This window comes from Lynx rufus, unplaced genomic scaffold (assembly GCF_022079265.1).
Source record: "Lynx rufus isolate CCGP_SWC_20201006 ecotype Redwood Valley unplaced genomic scaffold, mLynRuf1.p SCAF_13, whole genome shotgun sequence".
NCBI lineage: Eukaryota > Metazoa > Chordata > Mammalia > Carnivora > Felidae > Lynx > Lynx rufus.
The window spans coordinates 43,184,794-43,205,761 of record NW_025814827.1 but is presented as its reverse complement, the minus strand read 5'-3'; the positions used below and the strand labels follow the sequence as shown (position 1 = coordinate 43,205,761).

The 20,968-nt window shown below is 43.9% G+C and overlaps 2 protein-coding genes and 2 non-coding genes across 6 annotated transcripts; all 4 read right to left on the bottom strand.

Annotated features, from left to right (window-relative positions):
- Positions 1 to 503: 503 nt before the first annotated feature.
- Positions 504 to 19,080, bottom strand: LOC124508757 (ribonuclease 4). Of its 3 annotated transcripts, none has more exons than XM_047075387.1 (3): positions 18,984 to 19,073; positions 5,103 to 5,246; positions 504 to 1,750 (listed from the first exon to the last, which is right to left on the bottom strand). In XM_047075387.1, exon 3 carries the CDS (start codon positions 1,731 to 1,733, stop codon positions 1,296 to 1,298), a length of 438 nt encoding a protein of 145 aa, XP_046931343.1. In that variant the 5' UTR covers positions 1,734 to 1,750; positions 5,103 to 5,246; positions 18,984 to 19,073; the 3' UTR covers positions 504 to 1,295. The 3 variants fall into 3 exon arrangements, with proteins under 3 accessions (XP_046931343.1, XP_046931344.1, XP_046931342.1); XM_047075388.1 differs by having other exon boundaries at positions 5,103 to 5,239; positions 18,984 to 19,006; XM_047075386.1 differs by lacking the exon at positions 5,103 to 5,246 and having other exon boundaries at positions 18,984 to 19,080.
- On the bottom strand, positions 7,116 to 19,071 carry ANG (angiogenin). Its single transcript, XM_047075385.1, has 2 exons — positions 18,984 to 19,071; positions 7,116 to 7,745 (listed from the first exon to the last, which is right to left on the bottom strand). The coding sequence occupies exon 2, from the start codon at positions 7,725 to 7,727 to the stop codon at positions 7,287 to 7,289; it is 441 nt and encodes a 146-aa protein (XP_046931341.1). The 5' UTR covers positions 7,728 to 7,745; positions 18,984 to 19,071; the 3' UTR covers positions 7,116 to 7,286.
- Positions 19,081 to 19,613: 533 nt separating the features above from the next.
- On the bottom strand, positions 19,614 to 19,685 carry TRNAP-UGG (transfer RNA proline (anticodon UGG)). The gene has a single exon. It is a non-coding gene; the product is annotated as a tRNA-Pro (tRNA).
- A 1,155-nt stretch (positions 19,686 to 20,840) lies between these two features.
- On the bottom strand, positions 20,841 to 20,931 carry TRNAY-GUA (transfer RNA tyrosine (anticodon GUA)). Its single transcript is given in 2 exon segments — positions 20,841 to 20,876; positions 20,895 to 20,931. It is a non-coding gene; the product is annotated as a tRNA-Tyr (tRNA).
- Positions 20,932 to 20,968: the final 37 nt, after the last annotated feature.

Genomic DNA, 20,968 nt, shown 5'->3' with positions numbered 1-20,968 from the left:
TAACGGGATAAATCCTAAGTGCTCTTACCACACACACACAAAACAGTGAGTTGACAGATTTGATAATTAGCCTAATTGTAGTGATTATTTCACAATGTATATGTATACCAAATCCATTTATAAAGTGATTTCTTTCTGTATCTGCTGTAACTCAAATGATTTCAGTTTATCCTTACAAACACACACACACACACACACACACACACACACACACACTTCCTTTCTTTAGCCCTAGCATCTTCATACATCTCCCCAGTTTGTTTAAAATAGTCAGAGGGAGAAGGAAAGGATTTAAGAATTGAGAGGGGTCTCTTCCTCTGAGTAAATGAGACAAAGGTTTCTGTGTCATGGTCATGGATCTGATAGGCATTAGTCTTTGACCAGAGTTTTTGAGGATATTAAGGTGTGTGCATACTTATAAACTTAAGAATGCAAAGAATTATTCCCTACCCAGAAGGGAAAAAATAATCCCCCCAAAAGAACGACAGCACAGCCTTCTCAGATACCTGCAGTTTATGTCCTTTATTACAAGGAAAACATGAAAAACATTTCAGTCAGGAAGAGTGAATAAGTCATAAATGATCTAGTACATTTTTAATATTCTGACTTATTAGAGTGATTCAAAAGTCACGGAGAGAGAGAAAGAAAATTCCTCGCATCATTTCCTGATCTTATTAGAGCCCAGCATAACAAGGGAGCCAAATCACACAGATAGAGTTCTCATTTGCCAGCATACATTTCCAAATTTGTAATGCTTCTCCCAACAGCTGACTCTGGGAAACAACAAAAAGCAGTTACTTTCAAAACGCTCCTTGTGATGAAGTGGAGAAAGCCCTGGATTGGTAGTCAGTTCAACTGGATTTCTGTCTCAGTTATTCCACTAACTTCATGGTCTTCAGCAAATCTCTTAACTTTGGGCTCCTACATACAACAGGCAGCATTACAGGAGTGCTGTGCTATTAAAATGAGATAATTTAGATGAAAGCACTTTGAAATGCTTGAAGTGCTATATAAATACAGATAATGACTAAATTCCAGAGGATAGGATCTGATGAGAGAGCTCAACTGACCAGTATGATAAAAGCAAGCAAAAAAGTTTACTATAGAAAAGCCCAGCCTCATTTTATGTCTCCATTTCTCTTTGATACAATGTGCTTAACAGAATGGGTTATAAAGAGAAAAAGAATAAGAAGTAGAGGAGACAGAGCCTGGGGCAGCTCAAATGCATTACTCATTGCTGTTTACGCATTAAGTTGAAGGCCAAGGGCTGGGTTGTCACCCCTGCAGGATGGTGTCTATCTGTCAAAGTGTACAGGCATCTCGGGGTTACCCTCACAGGCAATGACCACACGCCTGGTGCTTGCCAAGGCCCTATATCTGCAGTTGGGGGTCCTGGAACTTCCTGTCTCCCTGCAGTCTGTGACCTTCACTACACCCTCATGGCAGTTCATCTTGCCATTCTTGCACTGGATATTAGTGGTGCTGCAGATACTACGAATGTTCCAGATGTCTTCATGGATGAAAGTGTTGACATGCTTGCACTGACGCACGGTCATCTTCCGTCTTTGCATCATCAAGTTGCAGTAGGCATCGTTGCCACCTGTCCCCTCAGGGTCCACATGTTGCCGCAGGAATCGTTGGTACATGCGATCCTGGCCATAGGAGGGCTGCACCAGCCCCAGCATGGTCAGCAGCAAGAGCAGAAGCAATGCATGAATCCTCTGGAGAGCCATCACGACCTTGGAGATGCCTAGAGAGAAGCCCAAGGGGAAGGAGAAAGGAAGGTAAGATTTGGGCACCGGAGAGAGGTGAAGAGAATGGCAAACTGTCATTTCCTCAACTCTAGTCTCCTCTTTCCTCCTTATCTGTACCTTATCAGCTCCTCACTCTTCTCTGCTCACGACTTTTCTTGTCTTGCTTTTGCTAGAGCAAAGAGTATGTAAACATGGCTTTTTCTGGAAGCAAGAGTCATTCTCTTTTATGGAGAGAAGTTGCTGCACTGAGCACAATAACTCAGGATGGACACTGACCGGGTGGCTGTCCATTGTATCTGGCCTGTATGGTTAGAGCGTGAACAGGAAGAAAAGGCAGAGCTAAGTGAAACTGGAGTTGACTATTTCTTGAGGTAATTCTCCAGTCATGTGATCTTTGGAGTGTTGAGTCCTCTGGAGACTCTGATTCCCAAAAATTTGGATAGACTCAGAATATGTCTTTTTTCTCTTCTCTTCTTTTTTTTTTTTTTGAGAGAGAGCAGGGGAGGGGCAGACAGAGAAGGAGAGAGAGAGACAATTCCAAGTAGACTCTGCATGGGCATTGCGGAGCTTGATGGGGGCATGAACTCATGAACTGTGAGATCATGACCTGAGCCAAAATCAAGAGTCAGACACTTAGCACTTAACTGACTGAGCCACCCAGGTGCCACTAGACTCAAGATATGTCAAAGAAAGCTGATGAACTGATTTTAATTCCTTATATCTGGAATTGAAGAAGTACAGAAAAGAGGTCGGGGCAGTATTAGGTATTAGTATTAGTATTAATATTTAATTTTCCTCTTAACTGGCTATTCTCCTATGATATTAAAATCAGGGCCTTTTGGAAATCCTGTTAATATTATATAAAGAAACCCTACAAAAGCAGAGTATCAAGTCTCAGTGCACTAAAGGTAGTAAATATTGGCTGAATAAACTAATAAACGAAATGCATGAGCTTGTGAAAAAATGAAGTGAAATGGATATAGAGCACGAAGGTGTTTTCCAGGCTTGTGGAATTAACCAATAAGCTAAGAAACATTAAAAAAAATAAATCTTGGGGCGCCTGGGTGGCGCAGTCGGTTAAGCGTCCGACTTCAGCCAGGTCACGATCTCGCGGTCCGTGAGTTCGAGCCCCGCGTCAGGCTCTGGGCTGATGGCTCAGAGCCTGGAGCCTGTTTCCGATTCTGTGTCTCTCTCTCTCTCTGCCCCTCCCCCGTTCATGCTCTGTCTCTCTCTGTCCCAAAAATAAATAAAACGTTGAAAAAAAAATTAAAAAAAAAATAAATCTTGGGGGGCCTGGGGGGCTCAGTCGGTTAAGCGTCCCACTTCCGCTCAGGTCATGATCTCACTGTTCGTGGGTTCAAGTCCCACATCGGGCTTTGGGCTGACAGCTCAGATTCAGAGCCTGCTTCAGATTATGTCTCCCTCTCTCTCTGCTCCTCCCCCACTCACACTCTGTCTCTCTCTCACAAGAATAAATAAAACATTTAAAACAAAGTTAAAAAAAAAAATCTAGGGGCACCTGGGTGGCTCAGTCGGTTAGGCATCCAACTTCAGCTCAGGACATGATCTCACGGTTCATGGGTTCAAGCCCCCTGCTTCAGATCCTCTGTGCCCCCTCTCTCTGCCCCTCCCTTGCTCATGCTCTCTCTTTCTCTCTCACTCTTTCAAAAATAAATAAACATTTAAAAATAAATAAAGAAATATAAATAGCACAATCTCCACAAAAAAGGATGTGGATTGTGGGGTTTTCTTTTTCTGTTTCTATGTACAACCCAAAAAACTAGGCCCTGCTGATATACTCCATTGTCCTGCATCTATCCTTGATGCTCTGCCTGTCTTGTCAATAGCTGTTGGTAATTCTCTGTATTCTCTGGCTGCAGGATCTTTGTGCTGGCACCTCTTGATGGTGGGAAATAAACATTTATTTTACAGAGTCAACAAACAAACAAACAAACACCTCTGGAGCAATGACAAAGAAAGCATTGTGATATAGTTTCAGAACATTGCTGCTAGGGACTAATTAAAGAAAGGAATCCAAGGCCTATCTGGCTCTAAAATCTGTACTCTTTCTGCCATCTTCTAATTGCCTCTCCCATCCCACGTCCCAAATATCCAAGGTACTATAGATGTTTGTGCTCAGAGTTGGTTCTCTCTAGCAACAGAATGTAATCAGGGGTGGAATAGGGTGGGAGTGGAGGTGGGAGTCACTTACCACACTAACTCACTAGCTAGATGCTGCCTTCTGGCTGTCAGTCTGGGACTGACACGAACTCAAACTGTGAACTACTTGACTCTTATGATGAGGCAGGGTTGACTCAGTAGAGGGGAAAAAAAAATCTCCAATTCAACAGGGAGTGAGCATCTCAATAGCAAAGGCAATTTTTTTGAGGAAGACTGGCCCATTTCTACATGCGCAGTCCAAGGGCTGGCCTCAGCTGAACCCCTGGGTTGACATATATGGGCACTACTGGCCTTTGTTTGCAAAGGTGCTGCTTCCTGATGCCGGATCACGCGTGTAAGTGACTGAAAAGGCTGATGAGGGACCTGCGATCTGTTCCACCTAAAGCCTACACTTTGGTTAGTGGTAATGACAGGATGAAACATAACCATCATTCTTTTACATGCCACCTTCTATGTTCACAGCCACCTTTTGCCTGTGCACAGAAAGTTGTAAAGCTCTATGTCATATTGCTGTGCCTGCAGCTGATATGAGAGATGGAGTCAGGAAGAGAGGGAAGTGAAGGAGTCATGGGAAGAAGGATGGATGGGAGAAATGATGCTCAATTTACTCCTCACCCCAGCACCCATGGATACAACTTCTGAAGGCACACTTAGCACTTGGGTAATGGCTTCATCACAATGACGTACTTTGGGTTGTTTTTCCCAGATCTGATCTTGCACCTCTCATCTTGCACAGTTCTGTCTACTTTCTCTCATCCTTCTTTGTGACCAAGATCATGGTTCAGCAAAATAACTGACTACAGAGAAAACTTGAACTATTCATATAAGAACAAACTGGCTTCAGCCACAATAACGAACTGATTTAACAAGACATGGGAAAATATTTGCGAACCGAAGTCCAATGTAGACGTCAATGGGTACATCTCAGGGTGCTAGGTACTACAGAAAATCAAATGATGCCTGAATCATCCCAACACATAGTTTTTGGTCAGAGTTTGTCCCAAAGTCTTTCTCCACTGCACCAGATTGACTCTCAATAAGAACTAATTTCTATATGGTGATCCCCAAAGCCTAGCTTTGCCACATTAACTGTGTGACCTTGGGGAAATTACTTAATCTCTCAGCCTATTTTCTCGTAAGTAAAATGAGCATAATGGTAATACCCACCTCTTAAAGATGTTATGAAGAATTAATGATAAAATCAATGTCAAGTGCTTATCACAACGCCCAGCCCATGATAGTGTTTAGTAAATGTTGGCAGTGATCTTTTCATAATTTCCATTCCTCTTGTTTTCCTTTGCTTCCTTCAATCTGATAAAAATAATGAATAACTGCACCAAACTGGATACATTTTGGATCCCTTCCCCCTTATTTTGTAGAGTACCTTTATTCCCAAGAAATTACAAGGCCCCTTTTAAGCTGAAATATCTCACCTACTAGCATTTCTGCTGTGTCTCTAGAGAAATTTGTCCTGTCCAAATTGCACTGAGGTTTCTTCCTTGAATGTGACCATTCCTCAAAGGACTTGACATTTTTGAAGTTTTTCTTCTCTTTCCCTTGCAAAGTCAGTAAAGTACAGCTGACCAGTACTGCAACTCCTCAAATGATTCACTCCAGATGAAATGACTTGCCTGTGACTTGACATTTCATTCTAAACACCTTTTGACGGTGAGAGAACAAGAGACCCAGAGCAAAAAGGGCTAGGATTGGCTACCAAGCTGCTACTAGCTCCAAAAGCAGGACAGGAAGCACCCACAGCCCGTTGCCATGTCATCTCCGGGGAAACAGTCATTTGACCCAACACTAGAGCAGAGTTTGCAATGGTAATGCTCTAAGCAGATGTTTGGAGAAGACATGAGTTTTCTCAGATATGGTGTGATCAATATAATAATGGTCTGTGCCTTTAACTTTCTATATCAAGAGAGGGGCAATGATCTGTATGGAAGTCACTTTGCCTCATATCAAGGACATAGTACTGGTTGGAGACCCTGAGAAAGCGTCCAAATGTTTTACCACAAATTGGAATTTTCTTACTCTTTAAGGAGTTTTTGAGATTTTATGATAAGGCACATTTTCTAATAAGAGAGGTTCGGAAAATTCTTCTCTCTAATGACAGTGTTTTTAATTTTGAAATAGATAACTCAAGGCGGACAGATTCATGTGCTGAGTATACACCTGTAACCTACTTCTCCATCACTTCCTCCCCAAATCTGAATATTTTCAGGGAGGCTGGGCTCTCCCAGATGCCACCTAGACACTGATCTATAACCCGAGTATTGAGAAACCAGGGTTTTTGGCCCATTTAAGAGCAATGTGGGCAGCAGGGGAGGCCACCACTGGGGATACTGTGACCACGACAGTTATACATTCACAAGATGGCAAACTGTAATTTATAACTGTAATTTATCAACTGCTTTCTAAATAAAATATTGAGACACCTGTTGATAGGAATTAGGTTAACAGGAAGTTAATCACTTAACCTGTGGACTGATAAGTATATTTTACAAAGAGAATGTCGTTAACTTAAGTTTCTGTTTACTTGAAAACCAAATCTAGTTGAAGAAGAATAAAAAATAAGCTTGGAATCTTTCTGTGCCTTCCCAAAGATCTCACAGTTGCCAGACATTATTTGATAAAGTAAGAGATTAGGGAGAAAAGACTGTAATAATGAATGAATGAATGATAAAGTAATCACTTTTTGATCTTTATATAAAATAGCCATGAGAATATCCGGGGAGTATTCCATTCAAGGCAACATAAAAAAATTAGCTCCTGCTTAAGATAAGAGGTGTCTACTCTGCATGGGTTTTGGTATTGATGCAGGGTTACATGTATGGGTGTGGGAAAGAGAGAAAGTGTGATTAAGCTGTTGGTATTTAGTCCTCAACTTTTCTCAAGGTTTAACATTTGTAAAAGTAATATTGGGCTTATTATTTGCCCCTTCTGAAAATTCTGCTTAGTTGCCATAAGCCCTGGAATTTTCCTAGTTCTTTCTGTAAGATGAATTTAACCACCTTCTTTTTACACAAAGGTAAAGTCCACCTCCCTACTGACTAATGAGGAACTGACTGATAAGGAAAAGGGCATTTCTATTGTATCCAATCCTCTCAGGGAGCAGCTGAGTAGAGAAAATGGGGTTTTAATAGATTTATAGGCCAATAATCAGTGAGAAGACTTTGATTCTTACTGATTTCAGAGTCATTTTTATTTCTTAAGCATGTTGTAAAAAGGAAAGCAAGAGATCCAGGCAGGTCATTCTCCGGGCCCCCGGCAATGAATGTTGCCACCACTGTTCTGGGGTGTGGAGGGAAATGCAAGGAAAGGGGAGCAGAGCCAGCTGTGGCCTGCTGGTTATGGACGGAAAAAAGACTCATCAAAGTGGACAGGCAGGCCATTTTCACAGGCAACAGCAATGTGTCTGAAGCCTGGTGTAGCTCTGTACCGGCAGGGAGGCCGGGGAGACCCTCCTACGTGCCTGCAGGTGGTGATCTGGAAAGGAGACTTGCTTAGTCTTAAAGCTTCTCCGTAAGGGTTTCCATTCTTATTTCCACAGATGGCCTTGATGCTGCCCTTGTTGCCATGAATAAAGGTGTTGGTGTCTTTGCAGGGTGTGGTCAGGCCTCGTCTCTCCATCATGCTTTCACAGTATCTGTCATTCCGGCCCTTTGGTTTGGCGTCATAGTGCTGGGTCAGGAAGTGTTTGTACCTGGAGTCATCCTGAGCCAGGGTTGGCGGGGTCAGACCCAGACCCAGCATGAAGACCAACAACAGGGGGCCCTGGCCCATCACCATCTCTTCCAACAGGGGCTCCTGCCAAGGGCAAAAGGAGGTGTGGTCGGGGCACAGAATGGCATTGCCAGATTAGGCTAAAAGGACAGGGACTTTCCTCTCTGACAGAGCTCCTAGAATCAGGTATCCTCAGTCACCTAAATACATCTTTTCTTTTCCCTTCCTCATTAATCTCAAACGTTTCATCAGTCCATTCCTTTGCAAAGTCAAATTAAAAGTTTCCTGAACACAACTCCCTGCCCCAACCATTCTTTCCTATCCCTTAGGATCGCTATTTACCTTTCTATCAATCACAGCATTACAAAATCCATCCACATTCTTTACTTCACTGATTAACATATTAACAACCTTTATGTAAGTCCCTACTGGGTACCAGACACTGTGCTAGGTCCTGGAACACAAAGACCATCAAGATACACCAAATGCCTCCCTGAAAGAGGATGGTGCATCCAGGGAGAAGGGACGGAGCTCCAATTTCCTGAGATGAGACAGTAAAATAGGAGGCGAGAGCTATGAAGAAGGGGTACTTAGAGGGAACCCTGAGCCCAGGGAAGGGTCGATCAGAGGACTATTGAAGACAGGATGTCAGATACTCAAGTCAGTTAGTAAGCCGGCTGTGAGGAGAGCAGTTGAGAGCAGTTTTATCCTCAGGAGAAAGGAGGCAGACCTAGTTCCCCAAGAAGTAGGTGTTTCATGGCCAAAGGTGGAATTATGAGGTGCTATTTAGAATGAACAGGGAGGAACATGGAAGAACCCATGTAATGCTTGGAATTGGGTCTGCGTCAACTCTTAGGACTGGAAGAAGAAGAATAAAAGCTTATCCTCAGTTGTTTTATGCATTGGGGACACTTTGAATCATTCTCAGATAACATTTTCTTTTTAAAAAAAATTATTTATTTTGCGAGAGAGAGAGAGAGAGAGAGAGAGAGTGAGTCAGAGTCCCAAGCAGGCTCCAAGCCAAAATCAAGAGTGGGACGCTTAACTGACTGAGCCACCCAGGCGCCCCTCAGAGAATATTTTCTAATTTTTCCTGCACGTGTACGCAGACTGTTACACACAGGCAAATGATGTTACCTTGTGATAAAAACAAAAACAAAATAAAAACAACTCCTTAGACACTTTTCCCCCCTTAAACTCTATGGCTCAAACTCACAACCCTGAGATCAAGAGTCCTGCCAGGCACCCCTCCTTAGACTTTTTCAAGTCAAAGGCCTTACGATTTGCTGCGATGATTTCTCAAATTTTTCTCAGAGGAAGAACAAGGAGAATAGGATCGCCACCATTCTCTCTCAGGAGCTGTCAATCTCAAACTGTAGAACTCACACATCCCAGGGGCGGTGTGTCAGACACTCAAACACACCCACAGGGTAAACAAGGTGCTTTTTACCTGGCACATGATGTTTACTCAGTGATAGATAATTAAAAATAGGATTAGGGACGCCTGGGTGGCTCAGTTGGTTAAGCATCCAACTCTTATTTTGGCTCAGGTCATGATCTCACGGTTGTGAGATCTAGCCATGTCCAGCTGCACACTGGGCATGGAGCCTGTTTAATATTCTTTCTCTCCCTCTCCCTCCAACCCTCTGCTTGCACTCTCTTTCTCTTTCTCTCTCTCAAGAAAAAAAAATAGAATTAAACAAGTATAGATGATAACAAAATAGAGAAGAAATTCTTTATGGACTTTTAAGATTGTATTTCTTATGAAATTTGTAGATTTGAGAATTGAAAGATATTTGGTGTTTGCAGCAAGTAGTTTCTGACTATACCTTTAGTTCTTTGGAGAAAACCTTAAAGAGTATTCAGTGCCTTTTAAAACCACCATAGTCCTTGAAAACAATATTACATTATATGTTTACAATCTAGAATTTAAATAAAAATTTGAGGAAAAATATCATCTTGATTCTACGTAAGTCAGAAAAAAAAAAACACCATAGTCCTACACATTATATCAAATACATGTGAATGCCCCATATCCAACAATAAAAAAAATGACTTTTCACTGAATATCTGAAACTGATTTTTATAATTTTGTTTCTCAAATTGTCTGTGAGTAATTAATTTAATTTATGAACAGCTAGGTTTTTTTGGCAATCATCACACATACTGAGAAATTCTCATAATGGGAGAAAATTTTGACCTTTGAATTATTCTTGAATGTAATATAATTCTTTTGAATACTAAATTTAATAATAGATGGTATATTATCATAGATATTAAATTAATTATTGATTTTTATGTTGTGCTTTTTTGTGTGTAAGTCAATAAACATTATTTTCATATAAAATTATTTTGGTAGACCTTACAGAGGCAATAGGTCCTAGCAGTAAGCCTGTTGCTAAACAGCCCTGGGAGTATGATCCAGGGTTTTGCTGGTTACATGGAAGGCATGTGACAGAGTAAGCAAAGTGAGCTCTCATTCTCATCAACATTTGGCATTGATCCACCTTGTCTGTTTCATAATAACTATAAACAAATTTGGTACGCTGCTGAAAAATACCAGATTAGACACTGAGGAATCTTTTGACCATTCTACAATACTGAAATAACCAGCGGCTGAAAAGTTTTCCATTAAGCACACAGAGTATCATTTGTAATAGAATCAAGTGAAATTGTGTTCCTGGAAGTTTAGCAAGAAAGTGGCACATCATTGCAGGGAGGAGAGCCACTCCTAAAAGAATAACAAGTATTCCTACATGGTTGCTGCTCCAATACAGTATCTACCAAGTTCTTTACACTTACATTGTGCTTTTCATTCTCCTGGCTGTGTTTTCTTTTTCTAGTTTTTTTTGGAAGACCTCTTCAAAGTTTTATTGACTTGTAATCAACTAAGTTTCCTGTTCAGCAATGCCTTCTAACATCAAAGGTATTGTAGAATGTCAAGACAGAAGGGATGTTAGAGACCACACAGTCAACACCTCTCTGCCAGAGAGGGAGAAATCCCAGAGTTAAAAAGAAAGAAAAAAAAAAAAAAATCAGGAAGTAGAACCAGAGCTGGTAGTACCCAAAAGAGTCATTAGGTGGCAGTGGTGGATAGGAATGTTGCCAAGGGTTTCCACGCTGGGGAGGAGACCATGGGTGCTTGTAGGAAGTGCCAGTGTTAACAGGCTGTGGGGATATCACTGCTCACAGAAGGGAGTATGAGCTGGCAGGTCTGCCAAGAGTGTCTGTCCAAACACTCTATGCTTTAGATATTAAGATCAAGAACACTTTACTAGATATAATTGTTAAAGCAAAAGTCACGAAGCTGATCTGTCCACAAGGATATAATAAAATAAAGGTTATCTCTTGTCAGGTTTCATGGGTGCCATTTCCAAGCCATTATCTATGTGATCTTGGGCCAACAATGACCTGTTTACTTGTCAGTATTTCCTACTGGTGTGTAATCTATAGGAGGGCAGAGCCGATATTAGTCACCTTGAATCACAGTGTCTGCCTCATGGTAGACCCTCAATAATTATGTTTTTAATGGCTGACTTCATTTTCCTCTCCAGGCCTACTGTATTCATCTGTAAAACTTTTAGGGTTGCTAACTCTAAATGCCTCTTTCTCCATGGTTCTCATTAAGCATAAAAGCCTTTTCTAGTTCCACCAGGATGGAATTGCAGAGACAAGTTTGTGTCTAAGTGTAGTTGGTGGCACAAGGCACCACCTGGAAGAAACAGATGATAGGTTGACTGAGACGCATCATCTCTTAAGGCTTGGTGTGTAAGCCAAGCCTACAGCCCACCTCTAGTTAAGACATTGGACTGACACGACACAGGAACTTCACATCCTAAAAAACCGCTTGCTTGTTGGAGCTTGAAGGCCCTCATGTCCTAGCCTTAGAGGTTAAGGAATATTTTTGTTTCTGATTTGCAGCATTTGTACATTCATTCTGTAACAGCTTAGCTGAGGTTTTCCCAGGTTTACTGCAATCTTAACTCCCTCAGCCACCCAGAAACCAATCCTAGCAAGTATACACTAGGGCCACCAGTAACAACATCTGCTCTCCCACTCATAACTTCCTCACTTATATACTCAATACTAAACTTCCCCTAAAGAGAGGTCAAATGGAATTGGGAGAAAACAAGTAAGAGATTATTTGTGGTGGGGAAGCAAATCTGCCCAGGCCAAGGGTACAGAGATCTGGTGGTCAAATTCATTCACATTTGTCCTTCCACACCCAAGCACATAACCATCACATTTTTCTTACTGGAATTTGTCCCACAATTTGTTTTCTAGATTAACTTTACCTTCTACCTCAAACAATCCTTTAATCTTCACAAAAACTAATATTCTCTCTCCTCACAGGCAATGCTTTGTATTCAAGAGATCTATCAAACTTTATTCACTAGGGAGTTAACTAGACAGTTTATGATCAGTGACTATGGTTACAGCTTCCATAAATATGGTCTCACACTTTTATTTGTCCTAGGGCAATATTCTCCAAAGTGGAAGCAGGACACCTAATGCATATTCCTCCCTTGTCCCCTTTCCTTCCTTCTTCTGTTCAACCTGCAGTGTACCTTTTCTTTTTTTTTTTTTTTTTTTTTTTTTTTGCTTTTGCCATGTGTTGTTCTATTGTGCTTTCAAAGAGACCCAAAACTTTCTTAAGGAAAGAATTAGCAGGAAAGATTACAAGAAAACAAAGGTAAAAGTATACTTTCTGTTTCTTGTTAAGCCACATATGACATAGGGCGGAGGGGTGGGGGTCCAGATACCCTTCAGCAAATGCTTTTCCCAGATCTGTGGGGACTTTATCACAATTTAGGAATCCCTTCTAAATCTCCACTTGTTCCCAGTATCACTAATTTCCTTTTATTTCTACATTCAGGCTATCCCAGAAGAAATCTGTTTGCATTTTACATTTTAGAATCTGACTTATTTCCTTCTTAATTCGTGAACTTGGACCAAGAGTTTTTAAAAGGGAAAAAATGGTTTCACTGAAGTGGATGGATGTCTAGAAATAGTATACATATAAACAAACAGAAAAATAGATTACCCAGGAGGAAGAATCTTACAAAAGTCTGGAAGTTTCCCTCCAACTGAAGATGGGTTCCAGCTGTTTGTTCCTGGAGATGAGTTCCAGCTGTGTGAACCTAGAGGCCCCTTTTGGTTCTGATTATATAGTGATCAGATAAATGGGGTGGGAAGACTAGATCTAAAGATCTCTGATCCTGGCAGAGACATGAAAACCAAGGACACTGCTCTTGGACAAACAAGGAGAGTCATTCACCTTTTCCCTGGGCATGACTGGGTCAAATATTAACCCACCTGAATGGATAGAAATTTGTTCTGGAAGGCCAAGTTTGATAAACATGGCCTTTTGTCCCATAGCTGCCTATTTCTGATGTCTGTGGTTCTGACTCTTGCCCATGACAGGACATGCAGTAATCTGGATCCAGAAGATGTTGTTTCTGATCCTATGGGCCATCTCCAAGAACCGCCTTGGAGAAAGCCTCCAGAGTAAGACGATGTCCTTTGTTCTTAGCCACATAATTTTGTTTCATGAAAAATGCTAAGTAGGCTATTTCATCAACTTCACAGAACCAGGAAAGTATTCCCAGAGAAGGTTACGTGACAGCTATTCATACCCTGCCTGTGACCTGAACCTTCCAGCTACTAACCCTCAGAAGTTTCCTGGCTGTATTTCCTGGGCTTCTCCTTCCTTTCATCCTAACCTGTTCACAAGAGATAAATCGCAAGCACTCAATTTTCTGTTCCTTGTAACACAGTTGCGAAATTTATCTCCACCATCAGTGCAACACTGATACTGCATCTACTCACAAAGCAGATTTGGATTTGTTGCTTGAATAGAAACAAGCCAACTGAGCCAAAGGTCACTGGGGTCACTTTATAAAGATCCTATAGTTTCAAATATCAGGTAGCTGCAGGCTGCCAACTGCTTCACAGACCCTCAGCAACCATCTACACTGGTGTGGCATCTCCAACAGGGCTCTTTTTTAAAAAATCCCCAACCTTCTCTTGTCATCCATCCACCTGTTTTCTGCCTGCCTGTCTTTGAGAAGGTGTCAGTAAAGACAGGCTGCCTGCCAATAAAATAACTGTACTTGAAATCATCATAATAATCATAATAATTACAGTCATTGCCTTTCATTTTATGATGCTCTCACATACGTGATCATATTTAACTGTCACCAGGACTGTGTGAGGTAGGTGTTACGTTAAGCCGGGAAGCTCCCAGATCAAACAGCAGGGGAATGGTTTAGGCAGACTTCAAACCCCTCATCTTCGGGGAGTGGATCTACTCATCTTTCCAGACTCAGCATGAGCGGCGCCTTCTCTGAGTCCTGCCAGGTGCTTCACAGTCCCACCCATCCCAGGAGGAGTTGCCCACGTCTTCCTTTGGGGGATTCTCTGTACTCAGGACACACCGTGCTGAGGCCAGCATGGAGCAGCGGTGCCAAGCTGACTCTAGACTTCAGGTGGGTCCTGGTGTGGGTGAAAAGCTAGTGGGTCAGCCCAAGTGAAGCCTATTTGTGTCAGAGTCTGTGACGCTCCAGGGATGGATTCATCCATAGAGAAGGCCATGATAAGAGGTGGGAGAAAGATGCCAAGGCCGTGGACCGGTGTTGGGCAAGGAATATGGTGTGCTTCATTCACATCCCCTCTGACCTGGCCTCCTGGGCCTACAGGGAGGGCTCTACAATAAAAATCAAGGTTGTTTCATGAAATCTCTCTAAGATTCAAGAAGCACACAGCAAACCACTGTAAACAAGTTCACTACATGGTTGACTGCAGGTGGTGTAGGGGGTGGGGCAGGAGGCAAAATACCTTCCTGGAGGAGGCTCCTGTTGAGACAGAGTTGAGTGAGTCTGGACAAGAACTACAGCAACAGGTCAGACCATGTGCTCTATCAAAAAGGAAGAGGACACTGTGTGTTGGCATCTTCAAGCATTCTCAGCAGCATGGGACCCTTTTAGGGCAGGGATAGACCTCCCCCAGGGAGCTGGAGTAAGAAAGAACCAAATGGCAGCCTCACTATGTTGGCTAAAGGGGCTAGTTTGCAAACATGTTTGCACCCCCTGGGAACTTCAGGAATGCTCAGGGAAGAATGCGAGCTGATCTGGAGTTCTTACAACATGGGTGGGATGGATCTGGCTTTACTTCAGGTTAGGAAACAGGTCGTTAGCCATCACCCTTTGATGATTTCTGTCTCTGCATTAGATGGAATCCTTAGAGAGAAGAATAATGGTTTCATTCATCTCTGCATTCTTAGTATCTAAAAGAGTGACTGACTCCTAGTCCCCAAGCTTTTTTGTTACCTCTCATTGCTTCTAGAAATATACCATCTGATCTCACTTTGGAAATCCCAACCACAAACTCTCCTGGATTCTCTTAAGACTTACAAACACAATTGGGTTTGGCAACAGCTACTGGACAAGGCGGGCTTGACTCCCACGTAGAGCAGGAAGGCTTCCAAGGTTACCAGGAAGGCTCTGCTTCTGGCTGACTGGTAAATCCTGAAAGCCCATGGATAGACCTTCATTTCTTAGGTACTGGTCCCTGTTCCAATGCCAAAATTCCTAGGAGGATAAACTCCTTAAACAGCTGTCTGTGATTCACACATGCTTGGGCATGGGCTTTATGGCCCAGCTGAAGAATGGTTTTAGGCAACTGGAATGGCCTGAGGATTTGAGGAGGAAGAAGAGTGGGCAACACGGAGAGCCTGGAAAAGGACAACCTTCACTGGCTTTTCAGCTGTGTTGAGGCCCAGCCCTGCCAGAGCTTCACTTTTTCCCCCTGTTCTCTTCCCTTTTCCCGGCACCCCCCAGCCAAAGTCTGAGCTAAAAGGAAAAACTCTGGTGCCAAAGTCTGAACTAAAAGGAAAAAAGTCTGGGGAAGTGAGAAAAGGGCCGAGCACACGACCGCAAACTGCCTCTCCCTCAGTACCTGGTGCCTCAGGGTTACTGAAGTCTCTGGAAAGGAAGGGACAGGCGTGTCCCTGATCCACACGATTGTTCTGCCAAATACCAAAGTTCAAAGTCTGTTAGGTACCAAGAGAATCAACAAGACAAGGGGCCCACAGAGTGGGGACTCTACCTGCACCTATCAGGGTGCCCTAGTCCTCACTTTCCTTTTGTGGGCAAACCTGATATTTGAGAGTGGTACCTATTTTAAATTAATCATATATCACTATTTAAAGAGACGCTGAAGAGCTGAGTTCTAAAAAGTTGTTAATGGGTTGCCTGCGTGGTTCAGCCAGTTAAGCGTCTGACTCTTGATATCGGGTCGGCTGAGGGTCAGGATCTCACGGTTCATGGGATCAAGGCCCATGTTGTTGGTCTCTGTGCTGGCAGTGTGGAGCCTGCTTGGGATACTCTCTCTCCATCTCTGCCCCTCCCCTGCCTGCTCTCTCTCTGTCTCTCAAAATAAACACATATTAAAAAAAAATTAGATCTCTGTGGAGATCAAGAGGACTTGATTAACAGGATCCTTCTCTGATAAATCACCTAAAACGCGAGTGCGCACGCGCACACACTCACACACACACACACACACACACACACACACACACACACACACACACAGAGTCCCATGGCCTGAAGCACCAGGCCAAACACCAACTCACACAAACAGACCAGCCTCTGATGTTAGCTTTATGCTGTATTGCTGGGAGCAACTTCAGGCCTCTGCACACAGCCAGGTCCCTTCTTTGCCTGTGGTATTTCACCTGACAACTTGGGGAGAATTAACACCCTCCCCCACATAGGTGACAATGCAAAAAGCCAGTTAGGTGAATGGCGAATGGTTTGCTTTTGGTCCCATGATTTTTCCTTTCTTTTCAGCTTGGCACAATGTGGTTATGATGAAAAACATAAAAGAAAGGTTTGGGGGGGGGAGTTTGACTATTTCATTAAAATGCATTTAAGTGAGGGGCACCTGGGTGGCTCAGTCGGTTGGGCGGCCAATTTCGGCTCAGGTCATGATCTCGAGGTCTGTGAGTTTGAGCCCCGCGTCGGGCTTTGTGCTGACAGCTCAGAACCTGGGGCCTGTTTTGGATTCTGTGTCTCCCTCTCTCTGACCCTCCCCCATTCATGCTCTGTCTCTATCTCAAAAATAAATAAACGTTAAAAAAATTTTTTTAATGCATTTAAGTGCTTACTCATTTGTATTTCTAAATACCTACAACAAGGAATTATATCTATATTTTTTCAGTAATTTTAATAGGTGTGAAGTAATGTCAATTGAGAAAAACCCACTCATATATTTAAAAAATGTTCTGACAGCTTGAATTTGAAAGTCATTCCCCTCTTCCTGAAATTTTTCTTGTGTCTCTTCTTCATGCCACTAGTTTCCTTGCATGTAGACACAGGAAGCCTGGGGTTCTCCTTCTAAGGACTCAAGTGCTGGTGTCCTTTACCCTTTAGACAGAGTACATATGTTTAATTCTGTCCTTAACACTAATTATAAAATTAGGTGATGGAGAGAAATGACTAATCTCTAAATTTGTTTTAACTAACTTTTTTTTAGGTTTATAAGCATGAAACTTATTGACTAACAGAAGTAATGGTTAAAAGAGGATGAAGCTCCAATGAAAAGAAGGATCACATCTCCAGGAATGGGTGGGGGGGGGCAGTATGACTGGGGGAAAATAAGCCACACTCTTGCTTACATGCCTGTGTTTTTTCAAACAAAGACAAAAATTACACATGTACTGTCAACAAATGTGGGGCTTTGTGCCCATTCTCTCTCCCAGGTATCTCAAGGTGTTCTTCTAAGAATTACTATTAACAGAAATTGCTCTTTGCTCAAATATGGATTAAGTGAAAACTCCTACTGAGGGGTTTTACTGGCCTGATATGGTCCACTTTCTTAGCCATCTACTTTAATTTCTGAATCGCATGGGCAAATGCTTCCAACAATAGCTTGACAAATCTCTTACCTTTGCCTGCTTATAACCTGACATCTGCCCTTTCAACAATAGCCAGAAACATTCTTCTTTTCCTGGAATGGTTTTTCCCCATCTTCTCTGCCAAACTACAGCTCTTCTCCACATTACTAGAGTACCCTCTTTTATATAAGGGTCATTTACACACTGCCACCCCAAGATGTCCTAGAATAAGAAAGAGGGAGACCTGGAGGATTATCAAGCCCTCATTTTACAGATAAGGAAACTGAGGAACAGAGAAAGATAACATGCATTCTCCAAGGAACATCTGGTGTTCCAGGACCTAGAAGCTTTCCAACACACCGCACAGCTTTCGTATTCCACACTAGCAATTTCTAGAAAATTAAAGCTTATTTTAAAGGTGCCACTGAAAGTTGTTGTTTAAGGGAAACCTATTGACTATTTCCATTAATTTCAAAAATATTTTACTCCCTCTTTATCTGTAAAAGAGTTGCTTAAAATAAAGTGTATCAAAATTGTCCTTCGGCACTAACTAGTTAGTAACTGTAGTTAAGGAGTTCTTTGAATACCTGAGGCTGCTTCTGGGAAGTTAGTTGGCCAGTGCTATTCAGGTAATTATGTCACTTGCGTTTCTAGTGATTACATTTATGACTTGATTATAAGGTTCTTAGCAACACAGAGGGAGGGTCTTGCCTCATTTGCGATTTCCCTAGTCCCTGGCATGATGCTAAAACTGTTTTTACTGTCCTTCCTAAATAAAGATGCTCTGTTTCACCCATGTGTTACCATGTGTTACCATATGACATGCTGTCTCAGAGTAAGAAGGCCAAGGATCCCAACATTCTAGTAAGAAAGCTTGGGTTAGAGGTTGTTTGCAGTGTCTCCAAGAAGTTCAGCCCTGGCTGAGGGTGGGTTAAGGGTGAGGAGACAGATGTGAGTAACCAGAAAATGAAAACATCAGCCCCAAGTGCCAGTTATGCCGGCAAAAAAGAACAAGGCCTGCTTCATCAATCTGGCGATCCACCTGGGTACCAGGTAAAGAATCCTTAGGTTTGAGCAAGTGCAGGCTCCCCCCTATCCGCCCCCACTCCCCGCCTCCATTCTGTCGGCCAATTCTGTGGTCCCCCTCTGAGCCCACATTCTAGGCAACAGATTGTCATGCTGCCATCTGTGCTCAGCTGCGGGAAGTAAACCTCAGGGCGGGAATGTAGACTCGCTAAGTCGTACTGCTAAGTCGTACGAGAACAGGACTTTTACCTTCCTTCCCATTCCTCAGCAGCTCCAACCCGATTCCGCAAACGCCTCCCCGAAGAGCCCCACACTGACTCTGCTAAGAAGGGGCTCCTCGGGCCAAAACGCTCTTGGTAAAACTACTGACAAGGAGGAGGAGCGGAATGTGAACCCACCTCGGCCTCGGAGCAAGGCTGCAGAAACGCGCAGGGCGGCGGAAAGAGAGGTTTTTCTCACCGGCTTCTTCCCCTCCCCTTGTTTGAGGATAGGGAGCTGGTAGAAAACGCAAAGACGTTTTTTTGAATCCTGTTTTGGATCCTGGGTGGGGTCAGTTTGCGACTGTGTACACTGCTACACCGACGGGCGGGGGATGCAGCGGAAAGGGGGCGGGGAGGAGGACGGCGTTGGAGCCTCTGTGCAGTTGGGACCGCGCCCTGTTTCCCCGAGCGGGCCTTTCCGGCCGGGACCTGCCTCTGGAGCAGGAGCTGGGGGCAGGTCCCTGCCTGGAAAAGGACAGGGCCTTGGGGCCCCGAGCCCCACGCGCCGCGGCCTCTAGGACGCGACCTCCGGGGACAGCGGGCCTTGGGACACCGGTCCCCGCTCCCAGGAGCGAGGCGGTCCCTCCGAAGTGTCCGCTGGCGGAGAGTCCAGGAGACCAGGCAGTTTCTTCCCTCATAGCTCATCAGCCTCACCTGGCACGTGTTCGTCCAGTGCACCTTTCTTTTGCAGGACAGTCGGAAAGTGAGAAAGTTTGTACAGAACTAACTTTGGCGTAGTTTGGAAGGAAGAAGAAAAAGCAAAAGCCTGGGCTCGTCCGGGATTTGAACCCGGGACCTCTCGCACCCAAAGCGAGAATCATACCCCTAGACCAACGAGCCACGACAGCAAAGGTTTGCCCATGTTTCCTCTGAACATTACTTTTCCATTCACAGTTGGCCGCCAGGCTGCTCCTGAGTTCTGCTGCATGTGGTGACATTACCTTTTGCCTTGCAGCCCTTTCTCCCATCTTCACAAAATCTCACCCTTTTGAAAGCTGACACGAGTTCTAGCTTCGCTTATTCTCCCCGATCCACGTTTTGGAGCCCTCCAGAGGCCGGATAGGGTGAAAGAGAGGCGACTTTTCAGACCTCAGGCGGCGTGTTGGGCTCCACCGAGCACCGCCAGACGACTGAAGCTGCGAGCTGGATCCTGGAGGGAGCCTGGCGGGGGCCCGAGGGTCCGAGCCAACCTCGCCTGCGAGGCTGTAGGGTCCTGAGCCCAGGCCGGACACGCTTGCAGCTACCTCGCGCGAGCCTAACACCCTAGGGGCAGGAAATGGTGGGCCTCAACATATGGGGAGCCGAGGTCAGTGGGACGTGCGGCCGTCTGGCGCGTGTGGGGATAGTTAGGCCCCTGAGGGAGAATCGACTTTTCCATCTCCCCACCTTTGCCTCACTTGTTTCCTTGGGTCTGGAATTCTCTCTCCTAGGCTCAGCCCAACTCACGTCCAAACCTGTTGCAGTTAACTGCTCTGGCTGAAAATCTTTTTTGTAAAAGTATAAAAATATATAAAAGCTGTCTTGTAAGGGCCTCTCCCTGAATGGCTGTGTATATAGAGTGCGGGCGAACACTCGGGACAAGGGTCACAGTTTAGGGGTTTTCTTTTGCAAATTGGGGCCTCTCAGCCCGTAGGGCGCAGACATGTGCATACAGCGTTTATAGACAATGTTCTTCTGTACCAAACAGTGGTCTTGGGTTTTCGAACCGTAGACTTCAGGCAGCGATCTAGGTAGGATCAAATAGAAGCCAAAAGAACACATCTGAGGGAAAATTAAAATTGGCTCCCAGCCTTTCCAATTCGCTGCCAGAGTTGGCTCGCAGTCGCCTCCTCCCTAGAACCTGTGCCGAACAGGATCCACTTGTTCACACATGCTTGGTGAAGCTCAAACTCCTTCTTTGGGACAGGAATAAGGTCTGGACAAAGAAACTCTAGAAGACCCCCCAAAGAAACAAGAGAGCGATGGATTCTTGGGTGACACCAAAACTGGAGCTCCTCCTTCGAGCCGGAATCGAACCAGCGACCTAAGGATGACCGCACGGGAAGCGCACTACAGTCCTCCGCTCTACCAGCTGAGCTATCGAAGGGGGCACACGTAGCACCTCTCCAGAGTCACCTATTCAG